This window comes from Engraulis encrasicolus, chromosome 12 (genome assembly GCF_034702125.1).
Source record: "Engraulis encrasicolus isolate BLACKSEA-1 chromosome 12, IST_EnEncr_1.0, whole genome shotgun sequence".
Taxonomy (NCBI): Eukaryota; Metazoa; Chordata; class Actinopteri; order Clupeiformes; family Engraulidae; genus Engraulis; species Engraulis encrasicolus.
Window position 1 is genome coordinate 48429692 of NC_085868.1, and position 20932 is coordinate 48450623.

The window sequence follows — 20932 nt, forward strand, 5'->3', positions numbered from 1 at the left end:
GTATGCGCTCGCCTCATACACTATTCAGATCAGAATATCAGGAACTCCTGAATAATCTTGAAAAAAAAAACTTCACCTGTGTATGTTTTTCTCGCCTCTCACGTCACAAGCATAAAGCCCATCTGTCAGTCTTCTCGTCATCACATGAGGGTGATGATGGTTGAACAAGACCATGTGTAGGGTGTAAATATATATCTGTACATGTGTGTGTGTGTTTTTTTTATTCTGTGTGTGTGTGTGTGTGTGTGTGTGTGTGTGTGTGTGTGTGTGTGTGTGTGTGTGTGTGTGTGTGTGTGTTTTAATGTGTGTGTGTGTGTGTGTGTGTGTGTGTGTGTGTGTGTGTGTGTGTGTGTGTGTGTGTGTGTGTGTGTGTGTGTGTGTGTGTGTGTGTGCTTGAGAACAAAGGCCCTCTGTAGGAGTGAAACCCTGCCCTGCTCGGCGGCAACAGCTGGCAGTGCTGAGTGCTTCACCACCCGGCCCCCGGAGCACAGAGGCCCACCTGCCCCCACAGTGCCCAGCACAACCACCACACACACACACACACGCGCGCGCACACACACACACTCACACACACACACACACACACACACACACACACACACACACTCACACACACTCACACGAACACGCACACGCACACTCACATACACACACACATACACACACATACACACACGCACACACTCACAAACACACACACGCACGCACGCTCACACACACACGCACACACACACGCACAGACGCACGCACGCTCGCACGCACACGCACGCACACACACACACACACGCACGCACGCACGCACGCGCGCGCGCACGCACACACACACACACACACACACGCACACACACACACGAACATTAGGGACAGAGAGACAGAGATGGTAAAAACAGCAGGGGGGCAGACACACAGAGAGAATGCAAACGTGTGTGAGACAGAAACTGAAAGACAGACAAGCAGACAGAAAACCAGAAACAGGAGAGAGAGAGAGAGAGAGAGAGAGAGAGAGAGAGAGAGAGAGAGAGAGAGAGAGAGAGAGAGAGAGAGAGAGAGAGAGAGAGAGAGAGAGAGAGAGATAGATAACATTGCATCCTCACAATGAGAGCACTCATAAATTCTTGTCTGGGACACAACAACATAGTATGAATATCAAAGGCTGGAATCCCCATCCAACAAGTGCAGTTTAACCCTGCCCTTCATCCGAAGAGCCAACTCTCCAACTCTCACACACGCACACTCTCACACACCACAGTGTCAAAACGCAAAGGGACAAGGGTTAGTGAGTGACAAGGGCGCATGAATGACATTTTTGCATAATTGCAAACCAGGCTGACTTACTGTACAGCAATGTCTGCTTGTGTTTGAGTGAAAGACAGACAGAGAGAGCTATTTGACGGGGATCTATTCTCGTTGCATGTAACAACCAGGGGTGTATGAAGTAGAGGTAGAAGTGGCCTAGGCATTCCCTCATGAAGTAGGCCAGTGGGATAAACGGCGTGGCCAATAAACCAAGATCATCTAGCGATGTAATTAGGCCTACATCAGAGCAGGCTACTTCTACCTATACTTTACACCTCTGCATTCAGCCTAGCAATCGGAAACAACAGGTAAAGTCAAGATGCTACAAACGGTCGCGAAAAAACCTGGAGCGCAAAAAGCCCACCACAAATAGCTTCAACTCACACCGCTGATCTCTGGAAAGGGGACCTGGCCCTACAGGTGTCACCCTTGACCACGGCTCACTTCTGCCACTAAGCTGTCCTTAAGTAAGCGAGATCACGGATAGCAGCCACTGAGAGGCCGCCTCAATGAGGAGGTAATCCTCTCTATTTCTAGGCAGCGTCGGACCACACGCCGCACTGACCGCACGACACAAGATGGAGCGTTTTGGGTGTTAAAAAGTCACAGTGCGCATGGTTATTGCTTACTCACTTTGACGAAAAAAAGAAATCAACCCCCATTCTACTGTCAGTCCAATTAGAACCCATTTGCATGAAGTGTATCTACATGGCAAGGATTATAACGGCTCGCCACCATACATAAGCTACAGTAGGCTACCCACTCAATCAAATAGTAGGTTGGTAAATATTTTGGGAAATACCTCAATTATGCATGGTTCCAGCCAGGCATAGACTAATTTATTTAACAGCCATTCTACTGTAAATGTCAGCAAAGAGCACATCAACAACTAAAAAACCAGGGCAGTGCATTTTTTCCTCTTGACTGGAGTTACGCCGGGGACGTCAGCAGAAAGTGTGTTACACTGGCAAGAACACTAACACAAGAAGGGAAGGATAATATTCTACTCTGGACTACTTACCCTGTAAAAGAATGGCAAACATAACGGAGAGCGTGAACAAGTTCTCCATGCTGACAGCGGGATGTAGAGTGTCCTGTCTTCACTCTCGGGTATTGAGTGTCCCGTCTTTACGCCTCGCTCCACAAAGGCCCGCACCATCAATTTTACCTCCAGAATAAACAACTCCTTGTAAAGTTCGTTGCCGAGTCACTATGCGGTGGGAGTTTGCGAAGACCACTTTCTTCCTCACCGGGAGTCCGTTTCCTTGACTTTCTCGCACTGCTTGGGTGAATGATACGACTATCCTCCCTCCGTGTTTCGCTGCCTATCACCCCCCTCGCTCTCCCTCCCCTCCAGACCCAGCGCGTGTGGGGGAGGGAGAGGGATGGGAGGTGTAGGAACGCAAGACTCACTGGTGTGCCAACGCTGGCATGTGGGCAAAACTGAACCAGGTCTGGATATTTTAATTGGATATTTGTGGTTATACCACTTATCAGCTACCAATAAAGTTACATTCCCATATTTTGTAATTAAGCATACAGTTTTCCCAAAAGTGTAAATATAATGGCGCGCGCATGGCACGAGCGAGATGTAACCTATAGGCCGGATCTGGAGTCAAAATGTCCATGTGAAAAAGTCAAACTAGTTTTCCTTTCAATGTATGTAATGTGAAACTCTTGTTTTTAGTCCCATTTCATAGAATATTAACCTAAGCAGCAGCCCTTTAACAACCCACTGTTCAAAGACATCTGCGCGTCCACAGCATAGTTGGCTGGGACCATGACATTGACCACATATTTGAAAATTTGGCAGTGGCTAAAGATATTTCAAAAAAACTCCGGTGGTCTGTTTGGGCACAGACTCAAATATCTCAATTGGATGGAGTTAGAAGGGAAGACAGTCTGTATGCAAGTGTAGCCTACATTTGTCATGAGGGGAGGATGGGGTGTGTCGCGGCTGTGCAGTTTGAGCTATGACGACAGGTGTTCCTTCCCATCTCTCCTTCGATAACACATGGGAAAAATACAGAATTCAAAATAAATGTGTAACCCTGCTGATTTACCCAAGTGTCTTTCCAAATACTAGCCTAATAATCTGTTCACACAAGCGCTTCAGCATTTTGTTATTATTAATGGTCATAATATTAATGGTTTGCGTCGATGAATTGGCTGTACAGTAAACAATCACTGTGCCATATCCTACAGTCACTTTTCCTTCCAAGCCTGTCAGAGGGGAATATTTTTAGCCACAACAACCTGTCTACGGCAGCACGAATGTCATTCAAGGAGCGCTCACATTTTTTTAACATCACTGTCCTCTCTCTCAGCACCTGTCTCCATGCCTCAGACACACAGCTGCCGTGACCCTGACAAACACAACACAGCCTTTGTCTTGGCCAAGAAAATGTGCTGACCAAACAACACACGCATACTCTCTCTCTCTCACTCTCTCGTCTTCCACTTTCTCACACATTCGGCAACCCTAGCTGACCAGTTTACAGGAAGACTAAACAGCATGGTTGTGTTTACGTGGGTTCTTCTTCCGTGATTGCATGTTCTTGAAGAGATAACTGACTAGCCAGGACAGAATATCCTTCAACAATGATAGCACCAATGCCACCAAACACCAGGGTCGACTAAACATGAAATTCCCATGTCAAACAACCTATGTGAAATAAACACACCAAGTAAAAATAATCGTGTGAAACCTACTGCTAGCCTATGTGCTCTTTTTCTCCTAGTAGTAGTACCCAAAAGACACATATTCCCCCATCAACCATTAGGCATATGTATCAAGTAAATATAACAACAGTGTGTACAACTCTGGTCTCTAAATCCAGTCTGGGCATGGTAAACATGTGATTTGTTTGCCCCTCAGCCTCATTTGCACTACACAATTTGGCCCTTGAGGGGGGAAAAAAATTGGAGACCACTGATGTAAAACATATCTGTATGTAAAAAAAGCAAGAAAAACAGATAAATAAATGCAAAGAACCTTTGTAGTATGCGCACAGACTTCAAATATTTATTGATGGATAAAGGACATAATGTTGGGGCTGGAGATCAGTGTGTGTGTGTGCGTGTGCGTGTGTGTCACTGTTGGGTGGAAGGAGCAGGGCTTTCAGGAGACGCAAGTGCAGCAGCAGCTTCACTGGCGGAGGGCGGCGTTGATACCTCTACCTGAAAACAAATAACAAAACAGCCCAAAAACAATAAGTCTGATAAAGTCATTCACAACACTGTATAATAATAATAATAATAATAATAATAATAGTTTTATATAGCACTTTTCACGGAACCCAAGGTCGCATAGATGGAGCAAATATAGGCTACATGGGTTCTACATTTTTGTTTTCTCCTGACTGTGCGAAACTAGCTGCGCACAACTCAACCTCTGATTGTTGGAAACTGCTGTCGGTCAAAAAAATCAGCTCATGTGGTTGGCTTCCAGTGTCTTGCCCCTCCTCACGACACCGTGTTGATAAACAAAAAAAACATCTATAAAGACTTACAGACAGATGTGTGGCCTTGTGAGGTCTCTTACCAATTTCTCTGCCCTCTTTCGTAGCTTTCTCCACACTGTATGATGAGCCTGACAAAAGAAACAGCTTTGAGTTTCTTATTCATTGTACCAACCGACAAAAAACAAGATAATACAAGTTTTAACATCAAGCTGTAGAGTAAACCATTGTTACTGACGGGCCTTTTCCAGGTGATGACACTTTTGAGTCAAAGCATTCAAAGCAGGTGTAACCTTGCATCTGGTGGCATCCACATACACGCCACTGTTTTCTTGTTTGACATCACTATAGGGCTGCACAATTAATCGAAAAATAATCAAAATCGTGATAAAATAGTGAAATCGAACTCATGATTTTAATCGTGATTTAATCGTGTCAATAGTGACCTACTTTTGAGAGCGTCCTTGAAGCCAGAACATACTGACAGTCTGGTGTTTCTGGCCAGAAATCTGTCCACTGAAGTTTTATGCTATTGCCTTTACATAATTATTACAATTCATTTTATTTTGCTCATCCCGTATGTAATCCATTCTTGGTTATATTTCGTCTTGTTATAATTTTCAAAAAAATCAGCAAAAATCAATAATCGTGATTAATAATCGTGATTATGATTTTGACCAAAATAATCATGATTATGATATTTTCCATAATCGTGCAGCCCTACGTCACTATGAGACTGGCTAATAAGTACATCAATTAGACATCAAGAAATGATTTGTGGTATTGCGTTTCAGCTCAGAAGGTGCTATTACACCCAACTCAGCTCATAATTATTATGGGTCAATGTATTTAATAATAGACTGACAATAATTGAAACAAATTCCCTTTGTTTGACATGTTGCATCTTTTTAAATGTTAAATGTTCTCCGCGAGGCATAAACAACAACGTGCAGCATACATTCAGTCTATCTGGTACAATTAGATTTTTGAAAAAAAAAAAAAAGTCTAGAATTCTAACTTTGGAAAATAAATACCGGTACTATGTGGTCAGTAGCAGAAGTGATATGCTCTTCTTAAAGAAACACTTGAATTGGTTGGGAAATGGTCTCATTCTCTAACTCCTTTAGAGTTGGGAGTCAATCCAATCAAGTTTTCCAATCCACTGAGGTCATGGGCCACCCTTCCCAGCACACATGGAGAGTGACTGTTAAAGTACTTTATACCACGGCAGTCTGGAATCTCCCATTGTGACGCGCTAAATTGGGTATTGATTAACTGTCTATATATGCACACCTGAAGTAGTCCCACTATTAGGTCACTTTTCTGACCGCATAACTCCAGTGTATCAATGCACCAAGGCACGCACGTTCATAAATTACACACAAAAAAGTTGCAAGCATTATGCGCTGAAGACACACTTCCATTTTAAAGAAATAATGACTTTGGACCACGACTCAAGGCCAATTTATACTTATTGGCGCCGACCACGCCCCCTGCACAGAGGCTGTGCAACAGTCGTCACGCGCCTCAAGAAATTCCTGACTACATGTCAATAGGTTGCGAAGGTCGCAGAGAAAAGGCGCTGTGATTGGTCGTCTTGTTACTTCCTTGTTCTCGTGTAGGCACAGTTCTTCGGTAGTTTACCAGAGCCAAACTATCAATATTCTGTGAAATACAAACGCTTTTTTCTAGTGTGTGTAAATAAATGAAGCTACAAGGCCTGAATTAGTAAGTAACAAACAAACAATACATCAGTTTAGCACTCGCGGCACAATGCCTGCAGTCTGACTACTGTACTGTAGCCTTGTAGCTATGTAGCCAAATGTGGCTAACGACATGAGACCTCGTGCGCATATGTATAACATCAACAGTGGTTAGCGACCAGAACCAACGGGCGCCGTTGCTGAACTATAATCTGCCCTTTAGTCACAGATTTTGGCCCACTGTGCATTTTAGTTTGACACCCCTGTAATGCCATTGTCATGCTGATATAGGAGACGAGGAGAATGAATGGAGTTCAATGGGAAGTCATGGCGATTTAGGACAGTGGTTCTTAAGCTTTTTTTCGTAATGCACCCCCTTACCTGTGGCAAAGACAAGCCGCGCACCCCCAACCCAAACTTCTACACTTGTATAGGTACTTAAAATTATTTTAAGTGATTAATTGCAATGATTCTTGCTTAAGACACTAAACAATATCATAATGCCTTTACATGGGGACCAAAACATGCATTAGTTTGGTTTTGATTTGGACTAATTATAAAGTTCACAAGCTGAGTTTTGGTCACAACCTCGACACAAACTCAATTCCGTGCACCCCCTGAAATCTCTGGCGCACCCCCAGGGGGTGTCCGCACCCCAGGTTAAGAACCACTGATTTAGGAGGCCAGACTTGATTCCACGTTGTTGTATTGGCGATGCGTGCTACGACTTATCTTACTGTACCATATTGAAAGTCTTTGACAGTCCGTACCTGTAGCTGCAGGGGGAGCGAGAGGCCCTGTGCTCGGCGGTGCAGGCCCCAGGCCCCCTGCTCCACACTGTGGATGGCCGTCACCTCGTACTGCATGCACAGCCCTGTCCTGGCCACCAGGGGGCCCCCGCTCAGTGTAACGTGCTCTCCACATCTACAGGACAATAAAGAAGCATAAAATAATGATTATGAATAAATAAGCGAACAAGCTCTGGTAAGCTATACTGTGGAGTAAACCAAGAACCTGGGGAGTATTCCCAGAGCATGGTTAAGATATAAACCTGGCTGAGTTTAACCTGCATGAAGTGGTAAATATGTTGATAGCCCACAGGTGTCATTTAGTTATGAAAAGGCTCTTGTATTTAGATGACTTACCACCACCAATGACAGTAGTTTTGGGTGCGCACATCCAAAAACACTTGTTGCAGGTGCCAGACAAAAAGTCAGACAGTTGAAAAAGGTAGGTCTGCACACTGCCGATAAGCTCCAAAAATAAACTTTATTATTTAAAAGCAATGTTTCGATCACGCTGGATCTTCATCAGCATATGGGTAACAGGAAGAAGCAGTGACTTACAGTATATCACATGACCATTCATACACCTGCCCAGGCAAGGCACCCAAGGGTGTCAATCAAATAGACAGGCAGGCGTCTTGGCCTGTGTCCATTATGCATCAGGCAAAACCAAAAACATTTGCAAGTTTCAAGAATCAAGGAATGAGAAAAGATTAAAAATGTGAATAGAGTACATGAACATATAAGTACATTTCACATGGTTTTAAAAACAACAAAAATTAGGAGACAATTACTGAAAAGGTTTTAAATCAAAATACATATTCATCCCTTTAGGTGACATAGTATTTAACGTGTATATATAAAACGCTTCACGTCTAAGCAGTAAATTGTCAGCGTCACCCCGTTGACTAGGGATCGCAACATGTTCGATACCAATGTTTTGGAGGGTTGCAAGATTGTGCTTAGCCATGTTGAAGTGAACTGCAACGGGGTTCTTCACATCACGCAGCCTTATGTTACTTCTATGTTCTGCGATGCGTGTTTTAAGGCACTGCGTTGTTTTACCTATATAGGCTAAACCACATGGACATTTTATCATGTAAATTACATTGTTTGTAAAGTTTATTTTTGGAGCTTATCGGCAGTGTGCAGACCTACCTCTTTCAATTACCACCAATGACACCCTTATGCCGTGTACAGACCAAGAGCGAACGGAGCGAACGAAGCGACGGAAGTCATTATTTCTCTATGGAGGGCAGGCGACCTGCGCTACCAAAGCGAATTCGCCAGGAGCGAAGCTTCTTGCGCTACCAGAGCGAATTTTGAAGATTAAACTAAATCTAATCGCAGGCGAATTCGCTCTGACGCTGTTCGGCGGCAACCAATCGGAACGTTCATATCTCCGAATGTCCCAGGCTGTCAAGCCAGAGCCGTTATGTGATTAGCTGCATCAAACATGTCAATGCTGCGTCTCGAGCGAATACAGCGTATTCAAGGCGAAACTTCTTCTGCTACCCACGCTACCAGGCAGCGTAGTTCGCTCTTGGTCTGGACACGGCAATAGGCTGTCTTTTAACAGTGGTTCTCAAACTGTGGGCCTTGAAATCATTTTCTGAAAATCAAAATAGTGTGGTGTGTGTGTGTGTGTGTGCGTGCGTGCGTGCGTAAACTCACCTGTAAAGGCTTACTGTGCCACTGGAGCTTTGAGCTGCCAACTCCTCTACCTCTGACTGCTTACGTCTGTAGAACAAAATCACCAATGATAAAGCACATACAAACAAACCTTTCAGTATAAACTTCGCTAACATTAAGGCTTTTCTCCTCACTATCCACTATGGTAAAAATCTTTCTTCCCATTTTTTTTTGTGATTCTCCTTCCCCCCCCCCGGTGCGCAAGTTGAGGTCTTGAAGAAGCTACTCGATGCTTCAGAAAACAGTATTGGTTTGTCTAAAAGCATGCATTTTGTCTTTAAAAGGACAAGATTTGAGTTGGAACCTCTACTTTACTTCTTTATCTTTACATCTACTTTACTTAAAGGAATAAAAACTAAAATAACCCCCCTTTGCCTCTGCACTTGTTGTTCTATATATTAATTGTGCACTTCGTCGCTTTGGTTGAAAAGCGTCTGCCAAATGCAATGTAATGTAATGCAGTGTTTCTCAACTGGTGGGTCGCGACCCAAAAGTGGGTCGCGGAGGGGTCATGGGTGGGTCGCGGAGGCTTGGTGTAAAAACAACGTAATTCTTAAAAAAAAAAAAATTCAACTTTTCCTGCAACAATTTACTCCGTGTCGTCTGTTGTCATACATACAATCTGAATGTTAATGCGAGATAGATAGCGTGCAACCAGTCATCCGAGTCTTGGTTACATTTTGAGAATTGCATTGAATTGACTTGAACGCTAAAAAAAATGGGTCGTGACCGAATGAGAGTGGAAAATGGTGGGTCCCAAGACTGTTCCAGTTGAGAACCACTGATGTAATGTAACCTGCTGTGGGCGAATATGTCGAGGGCCACGGAGGGAGTAACGTCCAGGGGCTCCCAGGGCAGGTCCTTCTGGATCAGCTGCTGGGCATCACGCGTCAGAGACCGCAGAGACTCCTGGGGAGGAACAACAGGTGACACTGAACACACACATCAAACATAGGAAGTCTTACAAACGCTTGATAAAACACCTTTCATACGGATCAGGTGTTGATATGAATCAACTTGACAAAACACCTCTCATGCAAACGGTTATGAATCAATTTGATAAAACACTTGTCATGCAAACGAAGAAGTACAATGGCTTGAACAAGCAATACATTAAAATCGAGGTAAATAAATATGCTAAGAAGTTGTGACAATGGCCCTTCATTGCGCTCATCCTGCACACATGTATGCACATCAAACAACCAGAGTATCCGTGAATACAGTAAAAGGGAACTCACTCACTGCCATTGACGCCTACAGTCATTTGAAATAGTAATGCCAAAAATACTGAATCAAACCAAGATAACGCAAAACACGCCCACTCAATGCAAAAGCGTGTGCACAAGTTGGGTCTCCTAAGGGGGCGTTGTCCCCTACTTCTTCTCTTTCTGATGTGTTTGCGCAAGACGTGCGCTACCGCCATCTACAGGGGACGCTAAGGGGACTTCATTGATTCTAAACCTCAGGACTCCGAAGGTCTCCTAACCGAAGGTCTCCTAAAGGGGCGTTCACCCGACATAAAGTGGATACCGGAAAAGAAACAAAATGACGCTTCTTCTTAGATCCACCTTCTTTGGTAATGCCCACTGCCAATGAGGCTAATTATCCTTTTCAAACAGCAAGGCCTTGAGGGTCATCTCTCCGACTTTGTGTAAAAAGTTCAGGATTCTACAGGAAACGAGCCGGAAGTGGCAGGAGTGTCCTTGTGGGTAGCCAGAGCCATGATCTAGTTCTACTTCAAATTAGCGCTTTCTCGGCTTTCTGATGAGAAGTCAGCATTTTTGGGGATAGTCACCTATGCTACACAGAAGATTACTAAAGACATACCTGTCAACTTTGAGCTCCCAAAATCCGGGAAAATTCCCATATTTTAAGCCAAAATCCGGGAAATGTTTTAAAGGCCAAATTTTGACAGTCAACGAGATGACAGATACAGATCGGACGGTGCGTTCTACTTCTGCTTTTTACAACAGCGCGCTTGCACACGTTTTACAGCGTGGAGAAACAATGCAAGTTGTCTGTTCGTGCAAAACTTCGTGCTACAGGTTGTGATTAGGTTAATCGCATGATTCGCTGTTCCAAGGCTGTTTATGCGTTGCATGAACTGATGGTTTCTGAGGAAAAGAGTGGGCGCACAAGCGCTACGGAGCTCGAGGTTGACAGCTCGTAATTTTTAGGAACTTCAATTCTTGGCGGTATCTGGCATAGCGTCTTCTGGCAGGTAGCTTCATAAGCAAGACCCCCTGTCTCTCTCTTCAAGAGGGGGTGTGGCTCGTCGGACAGGACCGTGGGTAGCCTATAAATAGCCTACTGGACCTACAGGATTTGATGTGAAAAATCCTGGATATTTCCGGGAAAAAATTCAAATCGGGAAGAAATCGGGAAATGAGTCAAAATTAGGGAGTTTCCCGGGAAATTAGGGATGGTTGAGAGGTATGACTAAAGAATGGGAAGAGGCACAAACAAACATCCCCCCCCCTGATGACAGAGGAGTGTGTGATCAGTGTTTTGGTATGGAGTTGAGAGTTTCTTATGCTCCTTGTACTTAACTATAAAACTATACTACACTATATTGACATTTAAGAGTATAAAACTATACTACACTATATTGACATTTAAGAGTATAAAACTATGGTTAACTATATTGACATTTAAGAGTATAAAACTATACTACACTATATTGACATTTAAGAGTATAAAACTATACTACACTATATTGACATTTAAGAGTATACAACTATGGTTAACTATATTGACATTTAAGAGTATAAAACTATGGTTAACTATATCGACATTTAAGAGTATAAAACTATGGTTAACTATATTGACATTTAAGAGTATAAAACTATACTACACTATGTTGACATTTAAGAGTATAAAACTATGGTCAACTATATTGACATTTAAGAGTATAAAATTATGGTTAACTATATTGACATTTAAGAGTATAAAACTATGGTTAACTATATTGACATTTAAGAGTATAAAACTATGGTTAACTATATCGACATTTAAGAGTATAAAACTATGGTTAACTATATTGACATTTAAGAGTATAAAACTATGGTTAACTATATTGACTTAACATTACTAACCTCGGAGGGGGTCCATGAGTCTAGCTGTGGGTCCAGCACCATGTCACAGGCAAACGCTCCTGACGTCACTGGCAAAAAACAAGGTCCAAAAAGAAAACATCATGTCGTGGAAAGCCATGCATAATACAGTACAAGGTGAAAGAGTAAGTAGGACTAAGGGCATGAAAGACATTTGAAGAGAACACCATTTTAAGACCATTAAAAAATGTGTGGGAATCAAAATCCATTCATTCTGTATGTGTGTGTAATATTGTAATGTTGTCACTAGAGAGACAAGACGCTAGCAGAGGCATTTCCTTTGCCGAGATCACAACTTCCACAGTTGGTTGAAATCTCTGGTGATAATGTTATTTTACGTACAAACACACAGAATTTATACTTTTGAGGGAACATTGCAAGATGTGGATAATGTTGTGTACAAAGGGGGAAAGAGAATACCTGGCACTTCAGGAATCTTCAGAAGCTCAACAGTGTATTCGTCTTTGAAGGCATTCTCTAAAACCTGCCCAAGAAGGGCTGCACAAGACCTCCAGTAGGCCTGCAGAGATGAGAAGACACAGAGAGAGAGAGAGAGAGAGAGAGAGAGAGAGAGAGAGAGAGAGAGAGAGAGAGAGAGAGAGAGAGAGAGAATTACATAGTTCTTTTCTCGGTCTGTCCATCACTCAGAATTGTTCTACAACCTATAACCCGTCGACTTGCTGTCAACGACTCCTGGAAAGTCTGACCCTTTAATCATACTGGCCCTGTACACTGAAAGATGGCGGTAGGCAGATGTGGGAGTTTGATCTTTCCATGTTTTAGATGTAGTCTGATAGGCTGACAACTAATGGACCTGTTGCTTCCCGAAAAAGTTGAACACTGCTGAATATCTTGGCATTGGTGGCAACAGAACTACACCAACAAGCACTGTTTGCAACATGCACTCTGCCTGATGAAGGTCTAAAGGTCAGAAGCCTGCAGTGAACTCTGTAAATTCTTACATAGGAACAAACACACCGACAATGCATTTCTCATCTACCCCATGACAAGGCAGTGGGGTCCGTTGGCAGATGAGGTGAAGCATTCTACATATACATACCTGATTGGCTATGAGGGGATTGGGGTCTTTAAAAGTGAGCAGTGTGAGCGAGCAGGACTGTGTGAGAGGCTTGTGAAGGGGCCATGCCTCGCCGTCCACAAGTGCCAGGGCCGCACTGTCCGTGTGCCACTCCGTCAGGTCTGGGGAAGAACAAACAGAGGGACACACACTTTTACACTTGTTATCGTACACCTTGTTTTTGCAAAACAGGATAAGATAATCTATGGTACTGATATCAAGGTATTGTATTGTGCCTATCCTAGGTATAATAAATAACAATTCACTTACGTCTACGCTAAAATTATAAGTATACAGTAGGCCTACAATACAATCAAGTATGACAGCCAAAATTATACTGCTGAAATAATGTATCCACTCACGGCGTGCACAGCTGTGAGGAGTAGACATCCCTTTGTTCATGACCAGGAGTGTGCCTTGTAAGCCGGGCCCTTGCATTTGGACCTCAATTTTTTCTACGCGTGGGTAAAGCGCCCGCTGGCGAGCCTGTTCCTGGGAAAAAAGGGAGTTGCGCCGACTATGCAGCTCCGCCGATGATAGCCGCGTTGAAGTGGCGGCACTGGACACCAGACCTTATAATCCACAGACGACAGAACACTGCGGGTAAACACCATGTTTTATGCAACTGCAACATCCAGTTGGGTTATGAGCATCGAGGGATCTGTACTCCGTTTCTTGACTTTGCTTGGCTTATGACATTTCGGCAACGCGACAAAAAACATAGTGAACAACTGTAATTTAAGCAATATGTATTTCCTACTACTAACTAGCAAATGAGATGGAAGTTTTAAAAAGAGCCCATTTAATAATAAACCAAGGTCAGAAGATGGAGAGGTTGTTTGGGTTTCGTTCTCACCCATTGGGTGTTAGCATTAGCGAGCAGCACTGGAAACCAATAACAATTTAACATTTGATTAACTTACGTCGCTGCAACATCTGACATGCTGTTCTGCAAGCCATCATTTCTCAGAGGCGCACAAGATAATCAGTCTTAAAACGTTAACACATAAAGAAACACTCAAGCGAGACGACGTGAGGACACATATCAACAACTCCTGTAAGACGCCATGCTGTTCCGTTTGCTGTCAGTGGCAGTACGCGCTTTGAAAAGTCCGACAGGGAAACAAGTCCTGTGGTTTAAAAGTTCCGTTCTCAGGCGCACACATACAGTAGGCCTACGTCAGTAGACGCATAGCAGAGACCGGTCATCACTTCACCACATCAGTTTAACCAAATTCATTATCTAAAATGTGTATTCTATATTTTTGGTGCCTCTGTGGCAAGAGTACAATTCATCCTATTTTGATTATAGTTTGGTTAGGATATGGCCATCAGCTGTCCCGAAGCTCTGTTTGATGTGGACAGCTGTTTTCGTGACTGACCCGTGAAATAACCATGTAATGCAGGAAATGCTTTGTAGCTGCTATGAATTAACCAACACCTACACCGGCATCGCAGTCTCACTATGTATAATAGTTGAACTCCAAGAGAGTTGGATAGCACTGTGTCCCAGAGTGTTCTGAAATCATATTAACTATAATATGATGCAAGGATACATAGCCTATTTTATTTGCCCCCACCCCTCCACCACACACACACACACACACACACACACACACACACACACACACACACACACACACACACACACACACACACACACACACACACACACACACACACACACACACACACACACACACACACACACACACACACACGACAGCCATTCATTCCCAATGGGAACTATATGGCGTCATTGGGCATTGGTTGTCAAGGTGTTGTATCCTGCTAGTGCCCATGTCGAATGAATGACTGCACCTTGCCACTTGTGGCATCCGTCCACACACACACACACACACACACACACACACACACACACACACACACACACACACACACACACACACACACACACACACACACACACACACACACACACACACACACACACAGAGAGACGAACAGACCAATCATCAATCACTTTTACAGAATTCAGTCCAAACAGGTTTTCAATCAATATGCACCCCCCATGAATCGTACCCCTCCCTCCGATAAAAAAAAATACAGGTAACACTTTATACTAAGGGATTAAAAAAACATTATAAACACTTAGTAAATAATTAACTAATGATAAAGGAAACACTAGCAAATGATTGTAAATGAATTGGAAATCTTATGTTTATAATTATATTAAACATCTACAGTTGATTTGTAAATTAATAAAATACTCTGTTTAAAGCAAAGAACGTAGAATGGATAAGAGTTGCCACTTGCTGGAAAATGCATAGGCTGCAGTGTAGTAGCCCAGTGTTTCCCAACCTTTTTTGTCTCAAGTACCCCCAGAGCCTTTTTGTTGTGCGACGAGTACCCCCTAACTTGTGTTTTACATTGCTTTTTCTATTCCAGTGTGACTATGCTCCCATGCATTTGTTAAAATTACATTTTTCCAAGTACCCCCTTCAGTATGCTCGCGTACCCCTAGTGGTACACGTACCCCTGGTTGGGAAGCAGTGTAGTAGCCTACGGGGGCATAGTCTGAGGACACGGTGTGCAAGGGCAGTGCAGGTGCGGCGTGACAGGGCTTGACATTAACCTTTTCACACATCGGCCACTGTGGCTAGTGGTTTTCCCAAGTCACTAGCCATTCAGGTATTCCACTAGCCACGGATTTTATATTGTTTTTTTTCTCTTTATCATGATAGTGTACGTCTAACCTCAGAAGTAAGGTGCTAAAGCAAGATGGCTGGATAGCTTTTTACTTGGTATTATATCAAGCAAATAAAACTGAGTTGTTGGAATTTTTCGTGAATACAATTAATTGATACACAAAGGGCAAACAACAGAATATAGGCTACTATAATACGTATGTCCATACCAAGGAATAAGCTGCCAGCCAAATTGGCTAGTGACACTGATAGTATTACTAGCCACAGCCAAGTTTTACCAGCATTTGGCCGGTTTGCACACTGTAAAACCTTATAAGTTGAGTTTACTTACAAAAACCCAGAAAAGTGGTTGCCCTAGAAAAACTAAGTAATTATGAATGATTCAACTTACAATCTTTTGTGACCTCAACTGTTGTATATACTCATTGTATGTAAAAGTTTAAGTTAAATGTACTTAAGTCCAAATTGATTAAACCTACCATCTTCCACAGTAGGAACTGTTATCTATAGTTATTGTATGCAAAATTCCCAGTTTAATGTACTAAATTCCCAGTCGATTAAACTTACCATCATTCGTAAGATTAACTGTAATGAATTATTTTATTTAAAATTTGCAGTTAAATGTATTAAATTTTAAGTTGATCAAACTGAAAGTCTTCTGTAATATCAAATGTTTCGTATAGTTATTTCACATAAAATATGAAGTTACATTCACAAAATTGTAACCAATTAGCTAGATAAGTACACAGTAAAAAATATTCCTGTGATGTCACAGGGAATTACTGGCTACTAATTGCATTCATTTCACAGTAGTTTACTGTGGCCATCCTCACAGTTTACTGTGATCTTCTCACAGTAGTTTACTGTGGCCACACCACAGTTAGTTACTGTCACCCTACCCACACTACCATGATCCCGCCCCTCCATTCATCACCACAAAAGAGGTAGCTACCATGTTATTGTGGCACCTCCCATTCCTCACCATGACTGAGACAACTGTGGCATGGAACCAGTCCATCACACTGCTCTCTTCTATTAATAGACCAAATTCTCCATAACCACTGAGAAATTCAAGTTTCTGCAGTATGTGCAATATTATTACCATTTAATTATTGTAATCTCCTGGATGATAGTACATTAACCAGTGTGCATAGAATACTCTAGTTGAGCATAATTAGACAATCCTGAAATGTCAAGCAAGCAACACACCAAAAAGGATACCTGCTACCACAATACTCACTACCAACTAAATACCTAGCCAGCCAACAAACCAGTCCACCAGCCAACCAAAAGAGTCAGTTGTCAGCTAGCCAGCCAAAGAGCCGGCTAACCAACTAACACTCAGTTAGTCAGCCAACTAACCAACAAACAAGTCAGCTGTATGGCTAGCCAGCTAACAAACCAGCCATACAGTCAACCAAAAGAGTCAGTTAGCCAGCCAACCAGCTGGCCAACAAACACTCAGTTGGTCGGTCAGTTAGCTCACTAACCAACAAGCCGGACAGAGAGCCAGCGAACCAGTCATTTAGGCAAGCAACTCAAGCATTGTGACAGTCTGAGTTTTTATAGAGGTGAAAGTTAACCATGTGACCAGAGTAATCAGGCATGTGGCAGCTGCAGGTAGTAATTCAATGAACTTGTAACAGTCCTATGTACTCAAGTGAGGGCAGGTACTAATTGACAGGTTGATTGGGCACTACCATTGTTCCTGGTTGATGGTAGGCAATGTCAATTATGTCATGCAGCATTTGACTTTCAATTGTGCAATGGCACTTCACAAGATAGCCTAATTTTACTAGGTGGCAATATTCTGATTTAAAATTGGATGCTGCAGCGTGGCCATATTGTCAGTTGAAATTTGAAACGATCTGTTAACATGAAACACACTGCAGGAATACATTCAACTGCCCACATCTGGGTAGAGGCCAGTTGGTGCAGCCTGAAGAAAAAGAGGCGGGGTCATAACCAAAACTTATGAATTTAATCCATTCAACTAAAACATATTCATCTGAACAACTATTTCCTCAAATAAGTTGTCAATACTCAGTATTCTTCAGAAATGCCATCAAACTTCTATTTTTTAGTGCATTTTAATTAGTCTTGGTAAGTACATTTGATGTCTGGGTTTACAGTGCAGGTGCCAGTGTCAAGTCCTGGCGGCGTCATGATGGATACAAATTGTGATACCGGAAACTCTGCAAAATCAGTTGGAAGAGGATGTCCGGTTGTCAATGTTCAGTTTGTGGCCAAATTAACTGCAGCTGTCAGTCAGCATTCATTGTGGCATTGCACTTTACCAGGTAAAAAGTAATAAAGTCTGCAAACACTGCTTGTCTTCTTGTGAAAATGTAATAGCAAGAGCGCAACGTTTTGACCTTCAGGTCTTCAGCAGGAAAAAAATAGAATTAAAAAAATCATTGGTTTAAAGGTTTGTAAAACCTTGAACATATTATTTGTAGATATTTTAGAAAACATTTATAACACTTTGTAAGTAATGAACACATTTGTTTATGTTTTGTTCATCATTGTTAATTATTTACTAGGTCTTTATAATGCTTTTTCAGCATCCCTTAATATAAAGTGTTACCAAAATACTCTATTCGGCTTCTTTGAACTTTTGAACATTTTTTACAAATGTATTTTCACTTTTAATTTGCAAAAATAATCACTGATGTGTCCCCTGGCATCTGATCTGCACTGATGGTAAATGCATGGATTGTCTAAGGCAGAGGTCAAAGAATTCCAATTTGGGGCCCACTTACAGTTTTTCTCAATTGGTTTTGTACATTTCTCACAACAGAATAATCATTCTCAAAACTTCTTGTTCGATTGTGACTTGCTGGTGTTACCTGTGCACATGGTAAAATACGTTTCTCATAGTTTTCAGCATTTAGCAAATGCTTTCATCACCATCCAAATGGTTGTGTACAATTCTCAGTGTTTTTGTACATTATCAATTGATTTGGTCATGTTCTGCAAAATGCTTTGTTATGATAATCCATGAAAGATCTCACTCCCCAAAACATTTACACAATGACATAACAAGCAAACATTTTGATGGCTCTGACACGTTCACAGACACAAAAACCTGGTTTTGAGTGATTGGCCAAGGGTTTTGAGCAAGAGATTGGGTTTTGCAGGTCATCCATGGTGTTTTGCCACTTGTTAAATCTTTTTTGGAAATGAACGTGATGTTTTGCAAAATGCAAGTAAGATTCGAGAAATGTACAAAATCAATTGAGAAAAACTGTAAAATGTTCACAAATGTTCGGGGCCCACGTCTGACCAAATAAACAATAAAATTCAAATAAATAGTCAACAGAAACACATGCGCGCGCGCGCACGCACACACACACACACACACACACACACACACACACACACACACACACACACACACACACACACACACACACACACACACACACACACATATTGTTTTGATTTTCAGAAAATTATTTCAAAGCCCACTTTAAATATTTTGAAGGCCCCCGGCCCGCAGTTTGAGAATCACTGAGCCCATTTACATTACCGCAATAATCAGGTTATTGGAATAAACAGGTTATTGTAGCAAACTGTCAATAACCCGATAGTAACTGGTTTAAGGTGCTTACATGTCTCGAGAAATCAGTTCATTAGCCAAAAACCTACCTGTGTGAATCGGATTTCTCATAAACAGATAACTGTCTGTCATAAATAAACTGATGATTATAAACGGTTTATTACGTTTATATGAGCACTTGAATTAACCAATTAGGCCTACTCCAAAAACCAGATGATAAACGGTTTACTGATGTACGTACGAACGGGCTCAATGATCTAAGGGGCTGGTGCTGGGTCATCTTGTTGTGATGCAGACAGGAACTCTAGTCACAAGCAGAGAGGTTGCCAGCCATTCATTCTCAATGGGCACTGCATGGCGTCATTGGCTATGAGGTGCCAAGATGCTGTATCATGCTAGTGTCCATTTACTGAATGGCAGCCAACCACTCCAGCAACTTACTGAAGCGTACTAACACACACACGCACACGTGCGCACGCACGCGCACACACACACACACACACACACACACACACACACACACACACACACACACACACACACACACACACACACACACACACACACACACACACACACACACACACACAGTATCTGCTGAGATGCTCATTTATCCAGGTCAAAAGAGTTCCATAATTTTGAATCGTTCAGAGATATAGCATACACATACAATACAATGCATTGGTTTATTTTAAAAACAAATGTTTATTTATTTTGAAATACGAATCCCAAGAACAACACAAAAATCATGTGCACTTGTATGAGAGTCAGTTGGAGAAACTAGCTGTGAGTTGATATTGTTGACATTTTTACATTTATTTATTACATTTTATAATCACATTTGAAGGGAGTGACGGCAAAGGACTGATTCATCGCTGTGAGAGTCGTGTGAAATGTGGTCATGTGAATGCTTCACGCCTTGGGGTGAGATGAACAACAACCCCAGTCATGACCAGCATTAACATTCACGTGATGAGACAGGGGAGAGAGAGAGAGAGAGAGAGAGAGGGAGAGGGAGAGAGAGAGAGAGAGAGAGAGAGAGAGAGAGAGAGAGAGATAGAGAGGTGGATGGATGATTGCAGTGCAGGTGGGAAGGAGGGAAAGGCGGAGATGGGAGTGGAAGAGGAGACGTCAGAACAGAGAGAGAGAGAGAGAGAGAGAGAGAGAGAGAGAGAGAGAGAGAGAGAGAGAGAGAGAGAGAGAGAGAGAGAGAGATGTCCATTGTTGTTAGCAGGCCAGTGCTCGTTGCTTTGCCCCACCTCTGGGATAATGCTAACTATATAGGTGTCAGCTCATGAAACAACCCCTATCACGATTAGCATTAACTCTGAGATGAGGACTTCTTCCATTGGTGGACTTGCATCCCCAACGCCTTCCTGCAGGGGGAGCAAGGAACACATGGTTGGAGATCATCATCATTAGTAATGAATACATGTGAGGGAGTAGGAACAGACATGGGTGACCTATTGCTATGATATATTTCTTTTTAAGTGAACTCTCCCGTTTGATTTTCTTTTTTTTTCTCTGTGTTTTAGCCCAAGTCAGGTGTTTGTTTTAGATATCAATGTTATTG

The 20932-nt window shown here is 42.4% G+C and overlaps 2 protein-coding genes across 2 annotated transcripts in view; both read right to left on the minus strand.

The window, feature by feature from the left end:
• Nucleotides 1-2674, minus strand: part of jam2a (junctional adhesion molecule 2a) — a 27375-nt gene extending 24701 nt beyond the window's left edge. Inside the window, exon 1 of the mRNA XM_063212358.1 lies at nucleotides 2318-2674. Within this exon, the coding sequence (XP_063068428.1) occupies nucleotides 2318-2366 (49 nt within the window). The 5' untranslated portion in view covers nucleotides 2367-2674. The remainder of the gene's footprint in view (nucleotides 1-2317) is intronic.
• A 1631-nt stretch (nucleotides 2675-4305) lies between these two features.
• On the minus strand, nucleotides 4306-14232 carry mrpl39 (mitochondrial ribosomal protein L39). Its single transcript, XM_063212770.1, has 10 exons — nucleotides 14052-14232; nucleotides 13491-13700; nucleotides 13111-13250; nucleotides 12471-12570; nucleotides 12033-12100; nucleotides 9734-9846; nucleotides 8920-8985; nucleotides 7231-7384; nucleotides 4841-4888; nucleotides 4306-4476 (listed from the first exon to the last, which is right to left on the minus strand). Exons 1-10 carry the CDS (start codon nucleotides 14089-14091, stop codon nucleotides 4390-4392), a joined length of 1026 nt encoding a protein of 341 aa, XP_063068840.1. The 5' UTR covers nucleotides 14092-14232; the 3' UTR covers nucleotides 4306-4389.
• Between the last annotated feature and the right edge of the window lie 6700 nt (nucleotides 14233-20932).

Coding starts and splice junctions, on each gene's coding strand:
- mrpl39 (XM_063212770.1), bottom strand. CDS start 14,091: ATGATGGCTTGCAGAACAGCATGTCAGATGTTGCAGCGAC. Junction 12,571..13,110: donor ATCCCCTCATAGCCAATCAG/GTATGTATATGT, acceptor TCATCTCTGCAG/GCCTACTGGAGGTCTTGTGC. Junction 9,847..12,032: donor ACTCATGGACCCCCTCCGAG/GTTAGTAATGTT, acceptor GTTCCTCCCCAG/GAGTCTCTGCGGTCTCTGAC.